We start from the raw sequence: 22,597 nt of genomic DNA, 5'->3' as shown, positions 1-22,597 counted from the left end.
AGTCATTTATTCATCCAGATGGAAATTGTACCATTATAGCAGTTTAGAGCAAAAAAGACAAAGATACTGAGCAAAAACTATACAATACTTATCAACTTGTATACATATCCATGTGTAATTATCTACATAGTGCAAATAGTGTAGTGTAGTTATAGATAAGATAGTTGGAAGCTGTTGAAAGGTGTTTGTATTAGTCTTAGAATAAAGGATGTATTTACAGTGATGTTCTAACTGCTTTTAATATAAATGAATAGATAATCATTCATGTCATTTATCAAATGAATAAGATTAATAACTTCTATATCTAAAAATGTATTTTACTTTTTAGCTGTAATTTATTTACATAAAATTATCATGTTTTTTTCACTCTCTGCTTTTATTTAATTAAGTGCACTTAGTGAGGCGCTGGAAAAAAAATACAGGAGTGTGAGGAACTGGTGTTACGCCTCACTCTCTCTGGACCCTTACTGGAATCAGTGGTGTGTGTCAGTGATTATCACTTTATCAGTGTCTCTTGGGTCTTGCCATGCAGCTCGGTACCACTGCTGGCATCATATTTTTCCTGTTAGACATCCAACATAGTAGATATAATAATATATAGTCTTAATAGTTAGAAGGTAGTTATTGTTTTTCATCAGGTCTTACTTAAAAACAAGAGATGTTGCTTCTGTGCCGTATGTATTGAGAATGCATAGCAGGTAGAGGGGCCCCCAAACAAATTCTGATAAGGGCCCCCAAGGGTCTAGGACCGGCTCTGTATGTACACGCTGTTCTACATGTATAGTGTGTTCACTGTTGCAGACAGTGTTCACGGGTTGTTGCATGGACCATGATGAGAGCTCCCCAAAAATCAAACCAACGTTTTGAGTATCTGAAGTTGCAATATTTTCTTCAATCCAAACTGAATAGAGAATGATCAGGAATGAAATGTTTTATATTATTTGAATTCATAAATGAAGCAGGCACTGTGGGCCTTTTGTAAGTGTAATTATGAGAGTGTGTACGTGCACAGTGTTTACAGTTCACTTTCCGAAGACCAAATGCCAGCAAACATGTTTTTGGTGGCAAATCAATAAGGGCCACCCACCCCACTGGCTGCTGACTCTGCTCATTCTGAGAATCTCTGCACAAAATGCCAGTAAAAAAAAAAAAAAAGAGGCAGGGACAAAAAATTTATTATTCTTGCCTGGTAAAAAAATTATAATAATAATAACTGACAGGGCAACAGCATCTTGAGTTTATGAGCTGTAGGCAGGCGAAGCAAATAGTTCAATTTGTGTGTGTGTGTGTGTGTGTGTGCGTGTGTCTGTCTGTATCTGTGGAGGAAGTTTGGATTAAATTGTTTTGACACACAGACCTCCACCACCGAGACAGCTGCTCTCCAACAAAGTGCTGCAGTGGTTTGTCCCTCCCTGGTGGAATCACCTCTAAACACCTGACAGTGCTACCGGCCAGTCCAGACACACACACACACACACACACACACACACACACACACACACACACACACACACACACACACACACACACACACACAGCAAACACACACAGGTTTATTCAACAACACAGGAAACGAGTGGTGGGTGATACTGACAAATTCAATATCCCAATGATTCTCACAATCATTACTGCAACACTGACTGACACTGACGAGAGCTGCAAACATTAGTCGTCAACTATTATATTAATTGCCAATCAATTAATTGTTCTGAGTCATTTTTTAAGCAAATAAATCATAATTCTCCGGCTCCAGTTTCACAAATGTTCATATTTTCTGGTTTCTTTAGTCCTGTATGACAGTAAAGTGAATGTGGACTGTTGGTCAGGACAAAACAAGACATTTGAGTGATCAACATTTTTCTCCATTTCCTGACATTTTATAGACCAAACAACTAATCGATTAATTGAGAAATCAACAGCTTAATCGATAACTACAATAATCGTCAGTTGCAGACCTAACATTAACATTTAATTAAGGCTGCAGGTAATAGAAGTTCAATAAAAGGTTGTATATACAGCATAGTGACAAGTGTCCATCATAGTTTTCCAGACAAAGAACTAAAAGAATTCACTTTACAATGAAAAAAGAGAACGAAAAAAATCAGTAAATCTAAATTCTTCTACCATGTGGCACTTTTTGCTTCGAAAATGAAGTTTTAGTGATTAATTATCAGAGCCGCTGTCCTGTTAATCTTCTAATAGATCAATCGATTAATCGTCTAATTCTTGCAGCAGTTGCCACAATGTTCACTTGAGTATTCAAAATCGCAAGCTACAGCGCTCACGTTCATCCGACATGTGTTTCACTCTCTGAAGGCCAGACTGAAGGCCAACAGCCACTGAAATAAGCAACAAGTGAAGAGATGGCAGCAGTACAGACCAGGCAGAGCATCAGCAGTGAATACCAAGTGTCTGATGAGGTCTTTGGGTCACAGACTTCAGACCGTCGTTGACTGCAAAAGATTGAAAGCTAAATATGGAGGATTTCACTCGGGGCGGCGGGAGGGGAGGGGGGGGGATTATGCATAAATAGAGTTACAGTCCCTACACGCGTCATGTGATGTAGCTGTGAACACCATCATGTTAAAGCCTCATAGTCATCGCTTCATGTCAAATCCAACCAGCTTTGGCGCAGAGCCAACATATCAAATAGTGTGACAGTGTCTAAGTACATATAGCAGCACATCCCAGCACCACCCTTGTTTGCAAAGGCTGCTGGACAACAGGAAGCGGAGCAGGAAGAGTCTCAGTATTCATCACACTGACGTGACATTATTGTCCCAACAGCAATGTGACCTTAACAAAAGCCAATGCAGAATAGATGTTGACATGATGAATTACTTCACTCCAGCTAATTTTAAGAGTCTGCTAATTGTTTTTTTTTTTTTTTTTATGTTGTACAGAAATGAACGGAAATGAAAAACACAGCAGCATGATTTGCAAAGTTGTGACATAAAGTAAAGGTGATTTGTAGCAAATGGGCCTAAACATGCAAAACCTCTGATGCAGTCATGCGTGGTGATTTATTCTCAGCCTTGGGTGGGGACACATATGTGGTTAATGTTCTTCTCGGTTTAAACAAGAGTGAGAGATACAGTCGAAAGCTCCATAACAGCTAAATAAGTAGACCTCGCGTTAAGATCATTTACCATCAACTGATATAGTCCTTTAAGCCAATAATCAAGCAAAAATAATAAACATTTGCATTGTAATTGAATATTTTGAGGTTTGGGACTGTTGGTCAGATAAAACAAGAGGCATTGTTATAAAAATGATGATTGCACTGTGTATGAGTGTTACTGTTTTATCTATACGTCTTGTATTGCAACTCTGCAACATCAGCAGACTAATCAGCTGAGTTTAAAGGAAGTTAAGCGTTATATGTTACAACATATATTTGTTAAGAGGAAGATGTAGAAATTTAAATTTGTTGGAGACAGGGTGAGACATGTCATCTGGGGGTCAGTTGGGCAAGATGGCTCCTGCACAGGAGAATTGGAAACAGACATGACGTTATCTATGAGTCTGTATTTGATAGATTAAGAAAAAACTGTAACACCCACTTCAGGTGTATAAAACCCTGTTATAGAGCCTTTTTCTTTGTAACCTAATCCTATGTGTTGCATTGTGAAACACTCCTTCATGTACAAGAAAATAAATTCTGTTAAATTTGATACTTTGGCTCCAGTCTCTATTGTTTAATGGTCATTAAGAAGAAATTTTTGAACAGGCATGATCATCATCATCTTGGGCCTTTGAAATTGTACATTTTTCTCTATTTATTGACATTTTATTAACCAAATATTAGATTAGATATAGTACAGGAGACAATCATTTCCATTACTAAAGATTAGTATAAGCTGCACAACCAATTCAGTTCTATCACATAACGTGAAAAGGATGCTTCTTCCAAAGAGCACTTCAGACAAACACACACATCGTTACAGTACAGTAGCTACAGCTCACACCCACCACTGAATGACCAAGACTTCTGTGCAAGTCAAAGTTCGAGCTCCGTTTACAGTCTCACATGACCGTACAGATGAGTTCCTGTAACTCTTGAGTCCTCTTGTGTTGATAACTTATAACCTCACCGACCGCATGAATGAAATCATGAATTTCAGAGTGACGTTAGGCGAGAGAGAAAGGTGAGTTAGAAGCAGGTCTGTTTCTCAGGACGGTAGCTGAGGCTCACACACCGGGGAGGGACCCCGTGTACACAGGCGACAGTTGGGTCAGAGCACCGCTCAGTGTGGGCAGTTGCACCGATAATTCCTGTGATTTTACCTGCGCCACAGAAACTAAAGTCCACCCACATTATACTAGCAAGTAAAATCTAAGCAGCAAGTTCAGTCAAGGGCTGTCAACTTTACCGCCTGCACGGTCAGGCGAGCAGACGCGTTGAAGGGCTATTTGGATTTTTTTTTTCTCCTCCTGAATTCCTTAACGGACACAAACACCCGCCGCCCCGCGCGGGAATCTTACAGAGACCTTTCTCTGTTTCTACGACATGCAGAAGAGGTTCGTTTGACTCACCAGAAGCACCAACATGAGCATTTTCGCCTCTCTCATCCGACTCCCGTAGCGGTTCCAAGAGGCCATGATGCCGTTGCCACGTCTGGATACGCAGGCGCAATCGGTTTTCCACGGATAGTCAGGCACGGCGCAAGGCTCAATGGGAAGTGTAGTTTAAAGGAGAAGGAGGCGGGAGTATTGCACCTGCAGCCTTTAAGAAGACTCCGATAAGCCAGGGAACCATTCCATGTTATTTGTCGGCAATGTGTGAAAGTAGTCTGCATGATTTTGTTCTTATCAGCATAATGCAGCATTATTGAAGGGCAATTAATTACATATGAGGGTAATTAGTAGATTGGCCTGTGATTGAATCTCCTAATTAGCATTTTACTTCCATTCCTTTGGACTATTAGGTTTGATTATAGTTGTGAAATGGTTGTCACTGTATCTGATTTTTGCAGCGCTTGGGCCAAAGTTGAAAGCAGAAGCATAGAAATGAGAGATTTGAAAATCTAATAAAACTTGGATCTATAAAACTATATAGCCCATATTATAATGGAGTGAAGTCAAATAAATTCACCTGTGACAGCATCAAATTTGAAACGAAAAGGCTGGATAGAATAAAAATTTACAGTAACCTCATCTTTTAATCAAAACTGCAAATTAAGTTTTCTTGTAAGTCTATTTACAGGCTGTCAAAGAACAAAGAAAGACAACAACGAGTGGCTGAATGGCGTTTGGTATGAACGGCACATTTCATCATTATGTCTCACTATGAATCATATTTCCCCGCCTTATATAATCAATAAAAACGATAAATAAAAATGTACTGTAACCTTATCTTTTAATTCTGTTTGCCCATCATGTCGGCAACTGTAGGTAATAAACTGAGGTGTAGCCTTTAAATAAGGAAGAAGAAAAGGACAAAAAGCATAGCTTATAAATGAGTGGTTTCCGAATGGACTTTGGTTTATAGGCTACTAATTGTTTGCGTTCTCAGTCTCTTTTTATATCCAACATCTGCTTTGTGACTTGGATAGAATAGAATAGAATAGAATAACATAAGTCACTGTTCAGTGTTTGTGCTTCACTGTCTACTTTGGACAAAGCAGCAAAGAAAACACCTAAATGCCCAGTGGAGTTGTATTGCCAGGTTACCCCTGCACACATACACTGCAGGTAGCCTTCTGTAGAGTCCCAGACAACAACATCATGGCCAACCTCTCCCAGAAGCCGTTGTGTGTCTCTCAGGTCCAAGCTGTGATTCACTCTTAAAACACTGAGTGCTTTGGCGCTGGACGGACGCGCTGTTGCGACACTTCCAGCTCTCCGGGGGTGTTCATGCGTAGGCTACTTCCCCCCTATTGCGCCTGCAAATCGGGCCCATATTTCCTTACTCTTCCCCCCTCACTCATCTCCTCCCCCCTCTCCGTCCCCCTCTCAACCCGGTGGTATCGTCCGACGCTCAAGGAGAGCCAGAGCGCAGTTGTCGGCTGCAGGTCGCTCGGAGAGGGACGCACACAGCCGCCGAGGACACAAAACACTAGAACCCGTCTCTTAACCTAGCTCTGCTGCTCAGAGTGCGAGTCTCTCCTCATCTCTCCCCCTGGCAATCTCATCAACTTGGGGAATATCTTCGAAGGTAAAAGGAAAATCACTTTTTTCTTTCTTTTGTTAGGCTAAATACCTGAAATGACTGACACAAAAGCACTTTTTGGGTGTGCTGTGCAGCAGTTTTCCAGCTTGTATCCCGCTCCAGATTTGCCGTCACAGGCGAAATGGATGTTGCTCGACTTTGATTGAGGTGTTGGATTTTTTTATACAGGACTCAGGAGAAAAAAAAGCCAGCTTTTGCTTGAGTAACCTGCTTTGATAAAACAAAAAACCCTCCGTCACCAATGGATTGGCTACTCGAAAGCTTTTTTTTCTGCCATGCTGTGGGGTCCGTTTTTCTCTGGACCATTATTCTATCGGAGCAGGGTTTGAGCAATGTGGCGATTTTTATTCGTAATGTCAAACACTTTTCTGTCCTTCTATCCACTTTGACTGTTTCAGGCGAGGTGAATATTTGTCCGCTGATATAGCATGTGTTATTCAGAGCAGTTAGCAGGTCCTTTATGCCACGCCAGTTTTACTTTCCACTCACGTTTCATCCCAGGATCAGAGGAGCATTTGTGGGCTGCAGGAGCTGCTTTTGCCTGCCACATTAGCACTGTCTCAAACTTACTTTGTGCGCCACGCTGCCTTACAGTTAGGACACAGACTGGATGTGAACTTTAAAAATTATCCTTAGGGGGAAAAAAAATCTTTGATGTGATCTTTTGGAATAGTGGATTGTTTAGGTGCTGTGCGTCTCAATTGTATTTTTTTCTGAATTTGTCCATATTTAAACGGGGTAACATCATTTGAGGCACATATATGCGGTGTAAAATGGATCATATTGTCGCCTCTGTGCGCACTTTGAGAGAGAATTTTGTTGTCCGACTTAAGACAACCCACAATGACCTCATTGCTTATCAATTCCAATTAACAGATTGGCTTTTACGCGCGGCGCATGCAGCTTTGCGCACAACATGCCAAATGTTTTACATTGCTCTATTCTTGCCAAATCCCTGCAAACGTTTTATGAGAGTAATTCTGCATAAAAACACTGGAAATCAGCTCAGAAAGTCTTTATTCATGAGCTTGTCTCTTGGATGAATTGCTCCCCATTTCTGTCCGATATATACTGACACTTCAGACATTTAGATGTAGATTTTTATAGAAGGATGAGGGTCCAGCACAAAGTTACCCAGACTGGGGATGTCGAACAAAGAAAGACAGTATTATAAAAGAGGACATTTCCCTCCGGTATGTGTTTAAGTTGATCATTCTGAGGTGCATTGTTGGAGCGGGAGGCGGGCTGCGTTATTGCAGAGCAACAGAGGGCAGTGTTGAGCAGCACTGTGCAGCTGTGATAACACCTTGCCAGGTGAGGTTTGCTGCATCATGTGCTGGACTATCTGCTGTGTTTTCCACAAGTGAACACAGACACAGCACTGCAGACGAGCTTGTCTTTGTACCGGAGCAAAAAATGAAGCAGGTATCCAAGCTTGAACTACTGAAAACATATAAGGGACATTTAATGGATTATTGCTTTTTTTTTTTTTTTTTTTTTTTTTAAATTTATTTTGCTTCAGGTGATTAAAGGTCAAGTACTGTTGAACAGGCTTTTATCTGCAGGCAGTTGTGGACAGCTTTCAGAGACATTTATTCCACAGTTAGCATTTTCAAGGCTTAAAATATCACATTTAATCGACTAAATTCATCAAACACTTGAAAGCTATTTTCCCCCACCAGCAACCACCACCACTGGGGCTTTTAGAGGCTTTTTTAGAACTGCGCTCTTTTTCATCTGCAACATTTTATTGAGCCTCAGTGGCACACTGTCTTCAACAGCATCTATGAAGGACACTTTATTATTCATTAACACTCAAACGGCTCTCAAATGCAACCGAGTATGGCTGCTGCGAGTTTTGGGAAATGTGTCAGATGACATAATAAGTTTGTATTGCTGTGAAGTTTTATTAAACCACTTTGGTTCTTTTTAAAACAAGCCAATGACAGACAGCCAATGAAATATTTATATTGTTGCCTCAAAAATCATTTTACAACCATAGTTAGTGATGAAATTAAGCAAACATTCATATCATTAGTTTGCTATTATTCCTCTTATTTCCCTCACAGTACAGAAGAATAATAGTTAAACACAGAAGGAGATCCTGTCGTATTCAGAACCACATCTTAATTCCGTCCGTCTGGAGTTCTAAACAGCAGTTGGCGAAGCTCCTGTTTTTATTTTGTTCATTCATCAACACGCGTGAAAGTCCCATATCACCCCCATCTCTTTATTGATATTCATTTATTCTTACAGGTTTTGTCAGACCCGCATGCTTGTCTTATGGGTGATTAACGCTTTTGTTATTTGAAGAGCTTTTAGTATCCTGGGTCAGTCCTTTCAAATGGAAAGCAGGTTTTCATCTTTGATGAACTTATGAGGGCTCTTGACAGGTCCTGGTGGGGGGAACCAGACTAGCAGAGCAAAAGAGATCCAAAAAACAAAACAAAAACTGGACGGGATGGGACGCCCCCCCCCCCCCCCCCCCCCCCCCCCCCCCCTCCCCGACTCCTCTTAGACCACCTCTAGTCACTTTCTCTTTCTTGTCCTTGCAGCTACAGTGTCTGCAAGTGTTTTGTTTCTGCTTATATAAAGGTCTGCGTCTCTTCATGGTATCTGATGTTGGGATGAATAATTCATTTTCATTAACAAATATGATAGGTGTGGAATAGATGAGCCGGCAGCCTCTTCATCAAATTTTTAATGATGCATATTTTAAGTGTGCCATGTGGATTATTTCTGTTGTCAGGGCATCATTTGAGAGGGGACAAACGGATATGAAAGATTAATGTCTCAAGAACTTGATCTGACTCCTCTCCTCTGTACGATATTACCTCTCAAAGGAAAAAAAAAAATGTTCAAGATGGCTCTGACCCTCACAAATGTGCAAATGTGTGAGCGTCTCTGTGTGTGTGAGTGTGTGAAGAGATAACAGACAGATACAGATAACAAGTATGATTCAGGCTGGTCTGAGCTAAACATTCTATGCTGCTGCTTCTCATACTGTTGTCCTTCACATATCTATCAAAGGGTCTATAAAAGTAGAAATTAAGGACAAACCAGTTATATTTAAGGGGAAGTAATCTGTGTCCCCAGTGCTGACAGACTGTTTTGTCATTTCAAGATGCGGCTTTTCACCGACCAAAGCGGAAAGTGACAACTTCTACAGCAATTCTGCTCTTAGTGTGTCATTCAGCTGTTTGGCTTTTCACACATGTCAAGTGTACACTCATACGGACCAGACCTCGGTTTCATTTACGCGCTGTGACAACTCATGCTCTTTTTTTTTTTTTTTTTTCTGAATTCTAACTTGAGAGCGACCGTGACAAAGATGCGTCTCCGTGCTTTTAAATCCAGGGAGGATGCTCTGAGGACCGCTGCGAGGCAGCGAGTGGCTGGCTGTGACGTGCTCCACCGACCATTGATCTTGATTTTGCTTTCCTTTTTGCAAAGCTTGTGCCTGGTATGTGAAAGTGAGGCATTTTAGACTTTTAAAGTGGCCTTCTTGAGCAGGATTCACATGGTAATTAGGTCAGGGCACACTGAGGAAAAACAAAGCTGTCCGCATGCAGAGAGAGAGCAGAAAACATACCGCGTTTGTGTTAAGATGTCTCAAAGAGAGTGAAGGAACACACACGGAGAGAGATGATTCCTCTCTCTCTCTATACTGTCATTTTCAGAACGTTGCAGTCGTATTGGAGTGTCTGTTGCTTTATGTTATGTAAACATAATGCCAGATTTGAAATCACAGCTTCAGGCACCGTGGCTTGTAGTGGCAATCCTCGCAACAATATTCACTGTGGTCTTTATACTCAGAATACAAAGCTCTGCTGCCTTGTCACCTGAATGTGATTACGTCGTCCCACAGGGCTGGCATAAATTTAGCCATTTTCCATTCACTCTCTCTCCCAAGCCTGATTGAGGTCCTGCGCCTGAGCACTCCTCGTTTTATTTGAAATGAAATCATTTTTCAGTGATTTGACAACTTGTGCACAAACATGTAAATTTTGACTTGAACCTGGGTTTTTTTTTTTTTTTTGTGAGGGTGATGTGTTGCCAATTTTACTGCCAGGAGTAGCTTTGCCTCACTCCACCAGCACCTTGATGACAATCTGCATCAGTTCACCCTCATGATGGAGCAGTTTCAATGGTGGATGTGTACTAACCAGACAGTTTGATCCATCAGCAGTGGGAGGCCAGCAGTCTGTGTGGTGCAGTCTGAGCCGGTGGGTGGAAATGAATAATTCCACGACGTCTGTCTGGGTCCCCTCAGCCTCCCAGGTCAGGCTCTCATTGTTTCTGAATGCAGAGTGCACTTGGCGTGGCCTTCAGCGCAGAGCGGTGTCTGTTTGTTTGTAACCTGGCCTCTCTCCGCCTCGACATGCAACCTCGCCGTCTGTGAAATCCGATACGGCTGCATCGTCTCCGTACTCTGTCTGCAACCCCGCTAATTAATGTCTGATGCGACCCAACAGGCTCAATTTGTTTCTGGAACGTTATCGTCGTTGTTTGTGCTCCCTTTTCCCTATGTTGTTATTAGTGCATCTTTGCAAACAGAGGAGAATATGAAAAGGGCAAGCAGGATGTAGAGCAGAAGAATAAGATGAGAGAGAAAAATGTTCCAGTGAATAACTAAATGTTCTAAAACGACTATTTGATTAATCAACTAGTTTATAGGAACATCATTTAGGGAATTTATCTCAAACATTTGTTGTTTCCATCTTCTTAAATGTGAGGATTTGCTAGTTTTCTCTGTTTTATATAATTGTAAGTCTTTGGTTTGTGATTGTTCAGAGGACGCAGACAGAAGCAATTTGAAGACGTCACCTCGGGCTCTGGGAGATTTTATAGACTAAATGATTAATCAGTTCATTTAAAAAACAATGTCAGTTTAATGAATAATAAAAACAGTCATTTATTGCAGTCCTAGCTTGATTGAAAGTCATCATGAGAAGATACAGTTGCATTGTTTTTCCTCCTCTATTAGTCATTCGAAGGACAGTTTTTCCGGAGGTGTTTTCCTTACAGCGTCAAACTATTCAGTGTTTTCCTTCTTTTCACACACTCTCGGTATTAAATGAGGTGTGAGTGTGTGGTGTGTGCAAGCATGCGCTCATACATGCGTGTGCGCATGCGTGCATGTCTGAGCAATTTGATTTTTCCCTTTGTATGTGTGCGAAGCGGACGTGAAGGCATGTGCCTTTTCTCTTTCCCGTCCCTCCTCTGTTCAGCGCCGGCAAGGTCTGAGCAGGGCGAGAATAAAAGGGGCGCGAAAGGAGGAGAAAGTGCTCCCACAGTTGATTTGGCCATTGTAGGGGGAGGAACACTATTCCCATTGATGCTCTGGACGCATGGCTGAAACCCCCAGAAGCTTTAGGAAGGGGGCTTATTCAAGGCTTGATGTGACCTGGAGGACTGGGTTGGAAGATGGGTGTTGAGCCCATTGTGCGGACGGTGGGAACATTGTCCCCACTCCGCTGCTTTAATACCTCTCTGAACCACTGGCTCTGTGAGCTGGACGGGCTCTCAGGTTGTCTGTTTTTCCTTTACAAGCCACTAGAGAGGTCTCTCATGTTAGTCCTTGAAATATCTCACAAACAGTTTCCTGGAGTCTCTTATTAGAGAATCTATTGTGATTTTGAATTGAGTTGGGCTGGGTTATATATTGATATAATATTACTTTTGTAAAATTGTCTCAAATCTCTAATTTAGGTTATCAAAATACTGTGAAATAGTTTTAACATGTTTTTTCTGGTCTTAAAGGCTGAATGATACAATTTGAGTAACAAAAAATTTAAGTCCTCCAGAAAAATGGCAGCCTTGGTCATTTAGTGAAATTATTAAAACAATCTGCAGTATGTTTGCCTTTTCTTACAGCTTGCATTTGTGTAACAAGTTACTCTCCTGTCTCAGTTACAAAAGAGGAAGTAGTGTGATGTCATATTTCTGCAAATCTCTCAGGGAGGTCAGGGTTCATGCCCTGTCTCCTGTCAAACAATCAAAGTTGGCCTCCTTTAAGCATGACTTCTAGCCATCTTCTCTAACCATAACCAAGTAGTTTTAGTTGCTTAAACATAACTGGACTTTAATCATAGAGGTGGCAGATCAGAAAACACTCACATGGGTCGTCATGGGAGGTACTCACAACAAATCAGGTATCAGTACTTGCTTCGAGTTTCTATTTATCTGACATTACCATTGTAATGAAGTATGAGTTTCTCTTCCCGTTAAGCATCATTTTCCCATTACTAATGTTTTTCTTTCACAAGATTTTCTTTTGTGTTATTATCATCTGAAATCATGATAGTTATGTCATCACATTAAATCAACAAACAGACAGATGATGAAATAAAGGAAAAAACCCACATAAAGCTTTTGTTTCAGCTATATATAGCTCTGCTTGTCATTGATTTATGGAGTCTCTAAACTCTACTGAAGGCATGAACACCATTCTTCCAAAACATATTTCCTCATTTGGTGTTGTAATATCTCACATCACTCACATCATTTTCATACTTGTGATCTCTCAGATCTGTACGGAAACATCTGATTTTCTGATTTTTCTCCACTTATTTATTCATGATATTCCTTTAATTTGTCACCTGTTTATATCGATATGAAAGTAAAAGGGGAACAAAAGCTACCTTCACACATAGTTGTGTATTCATTTTGCAATAAATTGGCAACAGTAGGCAAAGTGATAATGGTGAACATTTGCTTAAACCTTGTCAGAAGTCCTATTCTGACAAAAATGTGCTGCTAAAAGTATTATATCTTTAATAGACATGTGTATTATATTATAAACATGACATTCAGATGGTAATATTGCATACATACTACTGTGTATAGTACACGTGTGTTGTAAAGTGCCTTCATAAAACCCTTACTTTTGCTTTGAGTCGCCTGCATTCTTCTCAAAGATCTCTGGGTTTCAGGTATTTTACTCCCAAAAGCCTCATTGTGCACTGCTTTAAGAGACCCTTCTAATGGAATAAGGCTCATTTTTACCCTGGCGTACCCTCTCAAATGGTTATACCTCTTCCAAATGGAGTCACAGGATGAGAACTAAACTCCTTTCTTAAGTCTGTGCTCAGTGAAGTAATAGCTTTGCAGTAAGCCCTCCAAACAAGGCTTGGATTAAGACACATTATAAAAAGGATAGTTCCGGTCCTTGATTATGATTGGCTAGGCTGCGTTCAAAGCTGTTGTAAAATACTCCACAAACACACACCTGTGACCGTATTACATCAATATTACTACGCCAAACAAACTGTTTCAAAATGTCAGATTTTGTCGTGAATTTTGATTTAGCGGGGAAGCTAAGTGTGGATGACTGGTGGAAAGAGTTGGACAGGATAGAGGAGGAAGATCGAAAAGAAAGGAGACATGCTGAAATTAAAGAGAAACTGAAGAGTAGGAAAAGTCAAGAAATGAAGCCAGGACCATTAAGCAGATTATGTGGTCCATTCACTATTTTCAGACCTGTGTGCCAGGAAAGATCTGGCTATTGATTTTAAATCAATCACCAAAATGGAGCTAAACCAGACTCTCTGTCAGTTTTATTCCACTGTAAAAAACAGGAAAGGTGAACCGTGTTGTTTCAGCAGTTATGTTGGCTTATGTGTGGGGCTTAACCGGTACATCAATGATCCACTGATCTTCCTGGTGTCTGTTGAACGATCCTGAATCACCAGCAACAACATTTTCATTGGAATAGTGAAAAAACTTTACCAAGAAGTATGTGACAAAACATCCCACCGCCAAGTGTTAACGGAGGCAGACTTTCAGAAAATCAAACACTCTCAGGCACTGAATCCAAACACACCTGAGGGTCTTGACAACAAAGTCTGGTTGGATGTGCAGCTGCATATGGGACGCAGAGATAAAGAGGGCAACCGCCAACTGAAGCCTGAATCATTTATCATCCGCCAAGACGAAAACGGTCAGAAATATGTAACGCTATAATTTAATGAATGCACGAAAAACACAAAAATTGCCGGCGGAAGAAACAAAGAGAGCCTACAGGGATTTATGCTAGAGCAGTCACTTCACTGGAGAAATACTTCTGGTTGCTGCCGCCCAATCCATCGGCCTTTTATCTCCATCCAAAAGCAGACAGACTACACTATCGATCTATGGTAAGTTAATGATGTAGCTCTTCTTTTGTTACAGTGCAGCTTGGTTACTCTACACTTTAACAAAAATGATATGGCTGGCAAGTGACAACAGCTATAGGGGAAAGTGAGCATAACAGCTGCCGATGGTAGACACATATGTGGTTATAATGTAAATGCAACATGATGGGAACATTTTTTCTTTCTCCTAACGTCAGGTATACTAGAGAGCCCATGAGGGTGAACTTCCTCGGCTCCATGGTGCCACGGATTTGTAAAGCAGACAATTTACACCAACCGCTGCTTGCGAAGCACCGGTGTACAGAAACTCCCTGATGCTGGCCTAGAGGCAAGAGAAATCATGTCAGTGACGGGGCATAAATGTGAATTGTCCCTGCAATCTTACTGGCGCCCCAAACTACAACAAGAGAAGATGCTGCAGTAATATCCTTGCTTCTGGCAATGTGCAATTAAAATGCACCTGTCCACAGTCAAACACCTCTCTACCAGTAGAGAAGAGTGCCAACATGATTGGACATTACTTCAACAATTGCACAATTAATGGCAATATCCAGATAAATGTTAATAATCATCATATAATTGTTATGCATGACGTGGAGTGGAGTGCCTAACAATGTCTACTCCTGCTCCATGTCCTGCCTAAGATAAGCTTAGCTGTTGTAAAATCACTGTAAACCAAGCCTCTTGGGGCTTATTGCTTTTATAAAATACTTCTTAGTTTATTGCTTTATTTTGCAACTCCTGTGGTATTTATCCAGCATGTATATACACACTGACAGGAAAAAGACTTTATAATATATTTGAGCAATTTGCTATTGTGTTTTTGGGATTATTAGTATTGCAAAATGCAGTCATTATTCAGGCATCTCAACAACACCAGTGGGTTTGGAGGCTATTAGCAAAAGCCCAGCTCAGACCTCTTGATGTGTTTACCTAAAGTTTTATTAGCATTGGTTTGTTTCCAGTATCAGACTTTGATTAACTCGTCGTATAACTAGCTCATTAGAGAGCACAGCACATGCATCTCTGTTGGTCAGCAGTCTGGTGTTTGTGAATGCGTCGGTTTGTTTGTATATCCATGTGTTTGCGCCCATGCATGCATATGTGTGTCTGTTTTGGCTTTGTGCATTTGCAGTAATGGCCAGAAAATCAGCAGTTAGCGATAGCAGGCAGCTGGTCCCGCTTTCACTGTTACCCCACAGCCGTCCATTCCTGTAGCGCGTGTAATTGGACAACCACATGTCAGGGTGTGATTTGCAGTATGAGCAGTATGAGCCGTGATTTTGCAGCGCTAAATTCCATGAGAGCTGTTGTCACTTTTTCAGAATTGGCTGGAGTGGCTTCATTCACTGGAGAGTAGAAGGTGACCAGGGAGGGGAAACAATAATTTAGCAGTACAGCTGGACTATATGACCTAAAATCTTGATGAATTTTCTACATTTATCTTGATAGTGATAAATATAAACTTTAAAAAATACATTAGTGCATAATATGTTCTTTCTTGCATTGGCTCGGACCTGATTCTGGACTTCTTAACAGAATTGTTGGCTGATTGGTTGTTTGAACTTCTGGTTATGCTGTTGGATGTTGTAGCTAGATATTCTCAATTTAGAAAAATGGGATCTTACAGATTTCTTGAAAGTTTGACAATGTTGGTAATTTGATACATTTGGTTAATTATCCAGCTTTATCTTGTGCTGATTTTGCAAAAATGACTTCACCATTGTTTCTGTATTTTTTGGATTTATTTTAAAGAAAGCACACACACACACACGCAAGTTTCCCCACAGCTACACTGCTACCCCCAAAAATGATCTCAGCTGCAGGTAACTTTACTGCCAATTTCAGACCAGTTCTTATTTTTCCCATCTCATCTTACTCCTGGCACAACATTATATCAGACCTCCAATTCACATGTCATCATACAGTGAACTGCAGAGCAGAGTGTACATCACAAATAGCCCTTGAACACAACATGGACAGGTTCAATGACAAGTGTAGCAACAGGACAATCAAAGGCGCTGCAGTATACAGAAACACCAACACTGCTGATCATTATGTTCATCCTCCCTCATTAGGATCTAGTGCCTCTAAATGTTTTATCCTGCATGTGTTATTACTGGCCCCAACCTGTGGACACAATGCCTGCATGTTGTACCGCATAATAACACATCTCCTCAGCTACCACACTGAAATCTGAAAAACCTTTATATGTTCACAGTTTTTAATATATTCCATACCTTCACAGTGAAAAAAGCTTCCACTTGATGATATTATCTTTCATATATTGTTCATACTATGTTCAATATTCCCACAATGTGCTTTTGAGGCCTCAGGTCAATTTTATTTGAAAAATCAGTGTTCAGTGTTTGTATGTGTACAAGACGCGGTGTGGTTTTGAATTGAGGAATGAGTGACAAAGAGAAGCAATAACAGAGGCTACATAGTCTTTTGTGTGGTGGCTATAGGCCTATTTCACATCTGAAATGCCAAAACATCTCAGCATTCTCTCAGACAATCAGACCAGACTATTATTCAGCGTCTGCGTCTGTTTGATAGCTTTTCTTATTTGACCTGGGTACCAATGAGCACGTAGCTGCACTCCAACTTAACCTGCCAGACATTCAGGAGAAATTATTCTACTCTGTCTTTTGACCTTTTTGTTTGGCTGTTGCCAGAAATCTCTTGGTCCTAAGCCAACAGGCAGACTGGAGTTTTTCTCCACCAAAGTGACTGATTTGTGATTCATGTTGCGTGTGAGCTGTAGTCTCATTTCTGGAGTTCAGGCTTTCAAGGGGATGGTGCTGCAAGGGAGCCTTAATCAAGAGCTCATTAGTTAACTGGTGCTGCACATGGAGGACACATATGACCACATGTCTCTGAAATGAGCATAACAGCAAATATTAGACCCTTCAGAATATGAGCGCAGCCCTAATTTGAAATTTTGAGCAAGCTGCATCACACAAAGGTTGTTCTGATTGTCACCGGTGATATGGCCGGCAACAAGGGGTGAAAAAAAAGTTTAAGTCAACAAGGTGGAACAAAAACTATGATGCATGTCAATTTTGCCCCCTCAAGCTTAAAGCAATCATCATAAACACATTTTTTGTGCCCCACTACCTCCACAATGCTGCTGAGTTTGGTTCGCGGTTGGCTTTGGTTACTATGGCGATAGAAGTGGCTCTCAGCAGGGGCAGGAGGGTCTGTTTCAGACCACGGCAGACAGAGAAAGAGAGGAGTGTGACAGTGATTAATGTCCTGGCAGAAACAGAGACGGTCGGCTCTCAGGGCCTCCTCATCAGCATCAAGGCGTTAAGAAGCATGCCGGCTCCAAACCAACGCTACATCTCTCTTGCTCAAGAAGTTTAATCACAATCATGTGAATTATTTATTATACAAAAATCTATTACATTTCAACTTGGAGGATGAAAGCCGGAGTAAATTGAAATGTTGGATTAAGCCAAGGAGGAAATGAGATTCACCTGTGTGTCTCCTAAAAATCAATCCTGGCTATCTGGCTGATTAATGGCGAAACATTTGTCTCAGCATCCCCCCGTCTTCCGTTCACCTCTCATTCTTAAACATCAAACAAGTGGAGGTGGCCTTTCCCAGGTGGCGTGGGGAGAGGGGCTAGTACTCGACTGCTGGGAGTCACGTGGCGCTTCGGTTACTGTGCAGCCTTTTAACAAGGAAGTGAAGTGATGGAAGACTGGAGGCCGAACGTCTGCATGATAGAGATAAGCAGCCAATCATACTTCCTCATTTCACCTCCCCACCTCCCCCTCCGTAACAAGAAACACTCCAGAAACACTGCATCTGGATTTTTTTGACCAGTGGGGTTTGAATGATGGAAAGCATACGGTATAGAAACATCACTTATCGCATTATTTGGATACTCTGCATCTATTCTTGCATTTACATCCACACACGTGCATATGCATACACCTTATTCTCCCTCCGTGTCGGAAACGCTTTTGTATAACGGAACAACCTCAAAGCTTCACCACAGTACCTGCTCCTCTTTCAAGTCGCCCACCTGGATCTCAAGGTCCATTAGAGCTTCTTCTGAGGATCTTGGTCCCTGGCTGGGTTTTCTCACTTCATCGCACTTTCCCCTCCCCTTTACTTCAGCACTCCCCCATAATACTGCAGTTGAAAGGAGCCTCTGTTGGGCTGCTATGGTGCGTAATGTGTGTATGTGTGTGAGCACTATGTACTGCAGTTAAAGCTTGTCTTTGAAAAAGAAAAGAAAAAAAGCTTCTTCTTCCTCCTTTTCAGTGACCTCTACACCTGGCGTCCCCGCCTACCACCTTCAAACACTTTTTGCTCTTTGTGACTTGACCCTCTTGTCCTCCCGTCAAATGTGGATAGCAGTGTAAAGGAGCTGAAAGCACACAGAATATGCAGTGCCAGTGTAAGATTTGGAAAGGATGTGATGAATGAGCTTCAGACATACATGCATTCCTTTGTGTATTCATCCAACTACAGGACGTAACGTTACCTTGTCATTTTTGCACACCTGTTCGACTTCTTCACCTGGTCTCAATGGAATGAATGTGTGAGCGCGTTTTCATAAGTATGTTTACAAAATGCAAAGGTAATTCCAAGGGATGGAAGTGGAGCACTTTCTAGCCATGTGTAAATCAGCTGCTGGATGTTTGATGGCAGAGTAAATGTCTGCCCTCGCTCACAGCAGATTGCTCTTGCTAGTGTTGGCCAGCAGCCCCATTCATCACCCACGACGATAGCAGCTTTAGTCAGGCCCCTTTTGAAACCGTGGCTGAGGTCCCAATAGTAGTGCTGAACTTACAGTGTTCCTCAAACTGACAAATATATCCAGTTTTAAAAACATTTGGACAAAGCATAGGGTGTGATAGGAATACCTATCTAATTTGTAAAGTAATTTTCAACTGTGCTTTCAAATCGTAATGAATGTTTGTTTTGCTGCACTGTCACTTAGTAGTGGAACAAACTAGTGATTCAATCAACTTTTTAAAATGTGATGTTCCTGAGTCACGGCACCACGGTCTGTCCCCTCTCATTCTAATGTCCTTACAGTCCCTGACTGATTCCATGTCTAGTGATCTGACCTTTTTTCTTTGCTTCCTCTTTGAAGTAAATCCAATTTACATCTAACCCACAAGGCTTTATTTACCTCATTTACCAACACTACAGTGGTTTGGTCTGTTCATAAACACCTGGCTGAATGATGGAGGTAGGATAGTTGAATACTTATGTCATGTCATTGCAACAGCACTAGCAATTACCACAGGGTCAGACAGGCAGTTGTGTGTGTTATTTAGACACATGCTGAGTACTGACTGTTTTGGAGGCTGAAGACTTTGACTGAAGGGCTGGGGCGTGGTCAGAAGGCTGGCAAATCTTAAAAGCTGTTATTACATACAGATGTCTCATTTCATGGGTGGAAGGGCCGTATGTGTGTGACTGGAGACAATGTCTACTTGCAAGAATAAATATATTTAGCCCTTAGTGTTTGCAATTCGTGTAGATGGTGACTTTTAACCTGTGGTCCTTCACAGTGGGTTCATGTATATTTGTTTTTTGGGGAATAAAACGTCAAAGGTTAGCCAGGGGTTGTCTCTCTGCCCCTTCGCTGCCCTGTGTTGCATGTTAACCAGTGAGAAGCAAAGCTGAAAATGAGTATAAACATTTCATTTCTGTTACTTTACATGTCTTTCTTCATTTATTGTTGCTGTTATGTTAAATTCTCAAACATATGCAGACACATACAAAACATTAAAGCAATATGCGATTGTTGAATATGTCATTCCAAAATCATGCAGCATTAATCTGCTGCTATAACAGCCTCCATTCCTCTAGGGAGGTTTTCCACAAGAGCTCTCCACTTGAGTTTGGAAACTGGTTGCAGGGATTTGCTCCCATTTAGCCACAAGAGCATCATTGAGGTCGGCTACTGATGTGACAAGGTCTGGCTCGCGGTTGACTTTTCAGTTCATCCCAAAGGTGTTAGATGGAGTTGAGGTCCAGGCTCTGTGCAGCTCTGTCCAGTCAAGTTCTTCCACACCGAACTGGAAAACCATTTCTCCATTAAACTTGGTTTGTGCAAGGCGACGTTGTCATGTTGAAACAGGATGTGTTTATACCAAATGTGGAGATAAAAAAAACCCCAAAAATCTAACATAGCAATAATAACCAGAGCCCTGTCACATGGTAGTTCAGCATATTAAAGGTTTCTTTGCCCTAATTGGTTTCACAACACTCAAAGGTGATTCCGGAAAACCAGCCACACAAAGCTGGCTATCATGACAAAACTACATTTAAATATCACATGTAAAAGACTAGGCCTATATTATTTTGTGAAAATAAATGAAACAAGCAATTCACATCGACTCATTTTGTATATTCGTTTTGCTGGAATGAAAATAAAATACCTATTAGCTACTGTTCAACAATTTAAGATGGATCCAGTGCTAATCCAATGTTTCTGTGTTTGAGTTTAGGCATACTTTAATTTAAATGTAGATTTAATATCTCTCTGTCAGAAGTAAAGGCAGCCATGCCATACAAACAAGTTCAATGTAGATATCAGATATCTCGTACTGACCAGCCAACACCTCCCGAGGTGAAATGGGAAAAGGCACAAGCTCTTTGTAAGCTATCCTCAACCATTTTTCACTGGCCTTAATTAAGCCATTTATTGCCCATGGCAATAAAACTAGAGATGCAAATTGTGGGTTTACTTTATACTTCTTACAACTTGCATAGAAAACTGTGATTATCAAATGATGAAAATGATAAAATGAAATTGTTAATTTCTCACTGAAACGTGTCTTGACTGCAGGCTAGTTTAGCAAAGTGAATGACAAATTTATCCATTTCATACTGAATTCTGTGCCTGAACACTGCAGTACCCAACATCAGTACAAACAGCAAAAAGTACGATGCAAATTTGAACAAAAGTCAACCTAAAATCAGAGTTAAATTTTAACTTTACAAATGCCCACAGACTGACAATGCTCACAATGAGACCAATTAAAAACCAGCAACTTGCCAATGAAGCGATCAATGACTTTCTGCCTCCTCATGGCAAGTGGAAGCCATCATGGAAAGTTTGGAGTTAGCATATATTTTCAGAAACATCTTCAACCAAATATACTGCAGTGTTCTTGTCAACTTTTGCTCCAATGTTTCTCATTCAGCAGAGAAATGGAACTGTGAGTTACTGTATGTATGTATAGGTTTGCAAAACTATTTCTTCGTATGCCTTCCAGTCAAAAGCTGCCTCACCAGTCTTCAAGTTACTGCCATGGCAGTCGCACAACATACTTATCAGTAATAAGGCTGCCCTAAAACCGAAGTAAGAACCACACCTAGTGGCCAAAATTGAAAATTGTTCTACAGTCACTGAACTGTCATATAATTTAACATGGTCTATAATGTGCGACTAAAAACACAGCACAACAGTCAGCAGCACAAACTGTTAAACCTAAACAGGATTTTATGACCCACCTGTCACTCTGTTGTCTCTTTTTTCCGTCGCTCACTCACTGACTACTTTCATGGGTTGCTTATCTACTAAATATTCGCAAATGCCCGGAAGATGTCGGGATATTGTCCCGCCCAAAGTTCAACAAAATATGATTGGTTAAGACACCAGTCAAAATCAAATTCATGCTCATATTGACTTGAATTACACAGGCATTCCTTACAGCTACTAAAGGTCCTAGCGGTCCATTTCCCATTCTGTTATATTAACCCACCCCAAGACATATCAGTCCAATTTTATAATGATGATCTAGAAATTATTACTATTATTTCAGTGAATATAAATGATCAAAAGAAATATTTATTATTAGTGCAAAGATTCTTTCAATATTTTTTCTTAGGCCTTCATTGAATACCTTGAGGGCCCAGGGGGTTTCCCCTTTGCCAAACACAAAGTTGAAAACATACTGTTTTCTAAAATATCACTTTATGCTGTAGCATTATGATTTGCTTTCATTGGAACTAAGGAGCCAGGCCCAAACCATGAAAAACAAACAAAAGTTTTGCATGCAGACATGGCTGTCCACATTCTTTTGGCCATACACTGTATGTGTATTTTTACAGCCAACACAAACAGTAGGACTAGGGACTTGTTTCCTCTGTTACTGCCTCTCTTAGCCTCAGTCCTGTGGCCACAAACCCTTCAGATTGTCCTGCGTCTCCTACAGTAACCCGCTCCAGCCGCCCTCGATGCCCCCTGCTGCTTCGACAGCATGCCCCTTCTGGCATGATGCCCAGACACTCTTGGCAATTTACAAACCAG

At 41.0% G+C, this 22,597-nt stretch overlaps 2 protein-coding genes across 6 annotated transcripts in view; one reads left to right on the top strand and one right to left on the bottom strand.

Annotated features, from left to right (window-relative positions):
- The window catches only part of pdia5 (protein disulfide isomerase family A, member 5), a 75,732-nt gene extending 71,086 nt beyond the window's left edge, over positions 1-4,646 (bottom strand). The window contains exon 1 of the mRNA XM_044365299.1: positions 4,537-4,646. Within this exon, the coding sequence (XP_044221234.1) occupies positions 4,537-4,602 (66 nt within the window). The 5' untranslated portion in view covers positions 4,603-4,646. The remainder of the gene's footprint in view (positions 1-4,536) is intronic.
- Positions 4,647-5,646: 1,000 nt separating this feature from the next.
- Positions 5,647-22,597, top strand: part of sema5ba (sema domain, seven thrombospondin repeats (type 1 and type 1-like), transmembrane domain (TM) and short cytoplasmic domain, (semaphorin) 5Ba) — a 171,274-nt gene continuing 154,323 nt past the window's right edge. For 3 of the 5 annotated variants that reach the window (XM_044366140.1, XM_044366138.1, XM_044366139.1), the window contains exon 1: positions 5,648-6,157. The gene's annotated coding sequence lies outside the window, so the exon portion shown is untranslated. Of the gene's footprint in view, positions 6,158-22,597 lie in introns of all 5 variants that reach the window. The other 2 variants (XM_044366136.1, XM_044366142.1) reach the window with 2 other exon arrangements.

This window comes from Thunnus albacares, chromosome 11 (genome assembly GCF_914725855.1).
Source record: "Thunnus albacares chromosome 11, fThuAlb1.1, whole genome shotgun sequence".
In the NCBI taxonomy this organism is placed as follows: domain Eukaryota; kingdom Metazoa; phylum Chordata; class Actinopteri; order Scombriformes; family Scombridae; genus Thunnus; species Thunnus albacares.
The sequence above is the reverse complement of the archived record's forward strand: the minus strand, read 5'-3'. Positions and strand labels throughout refer to the sequence as shown.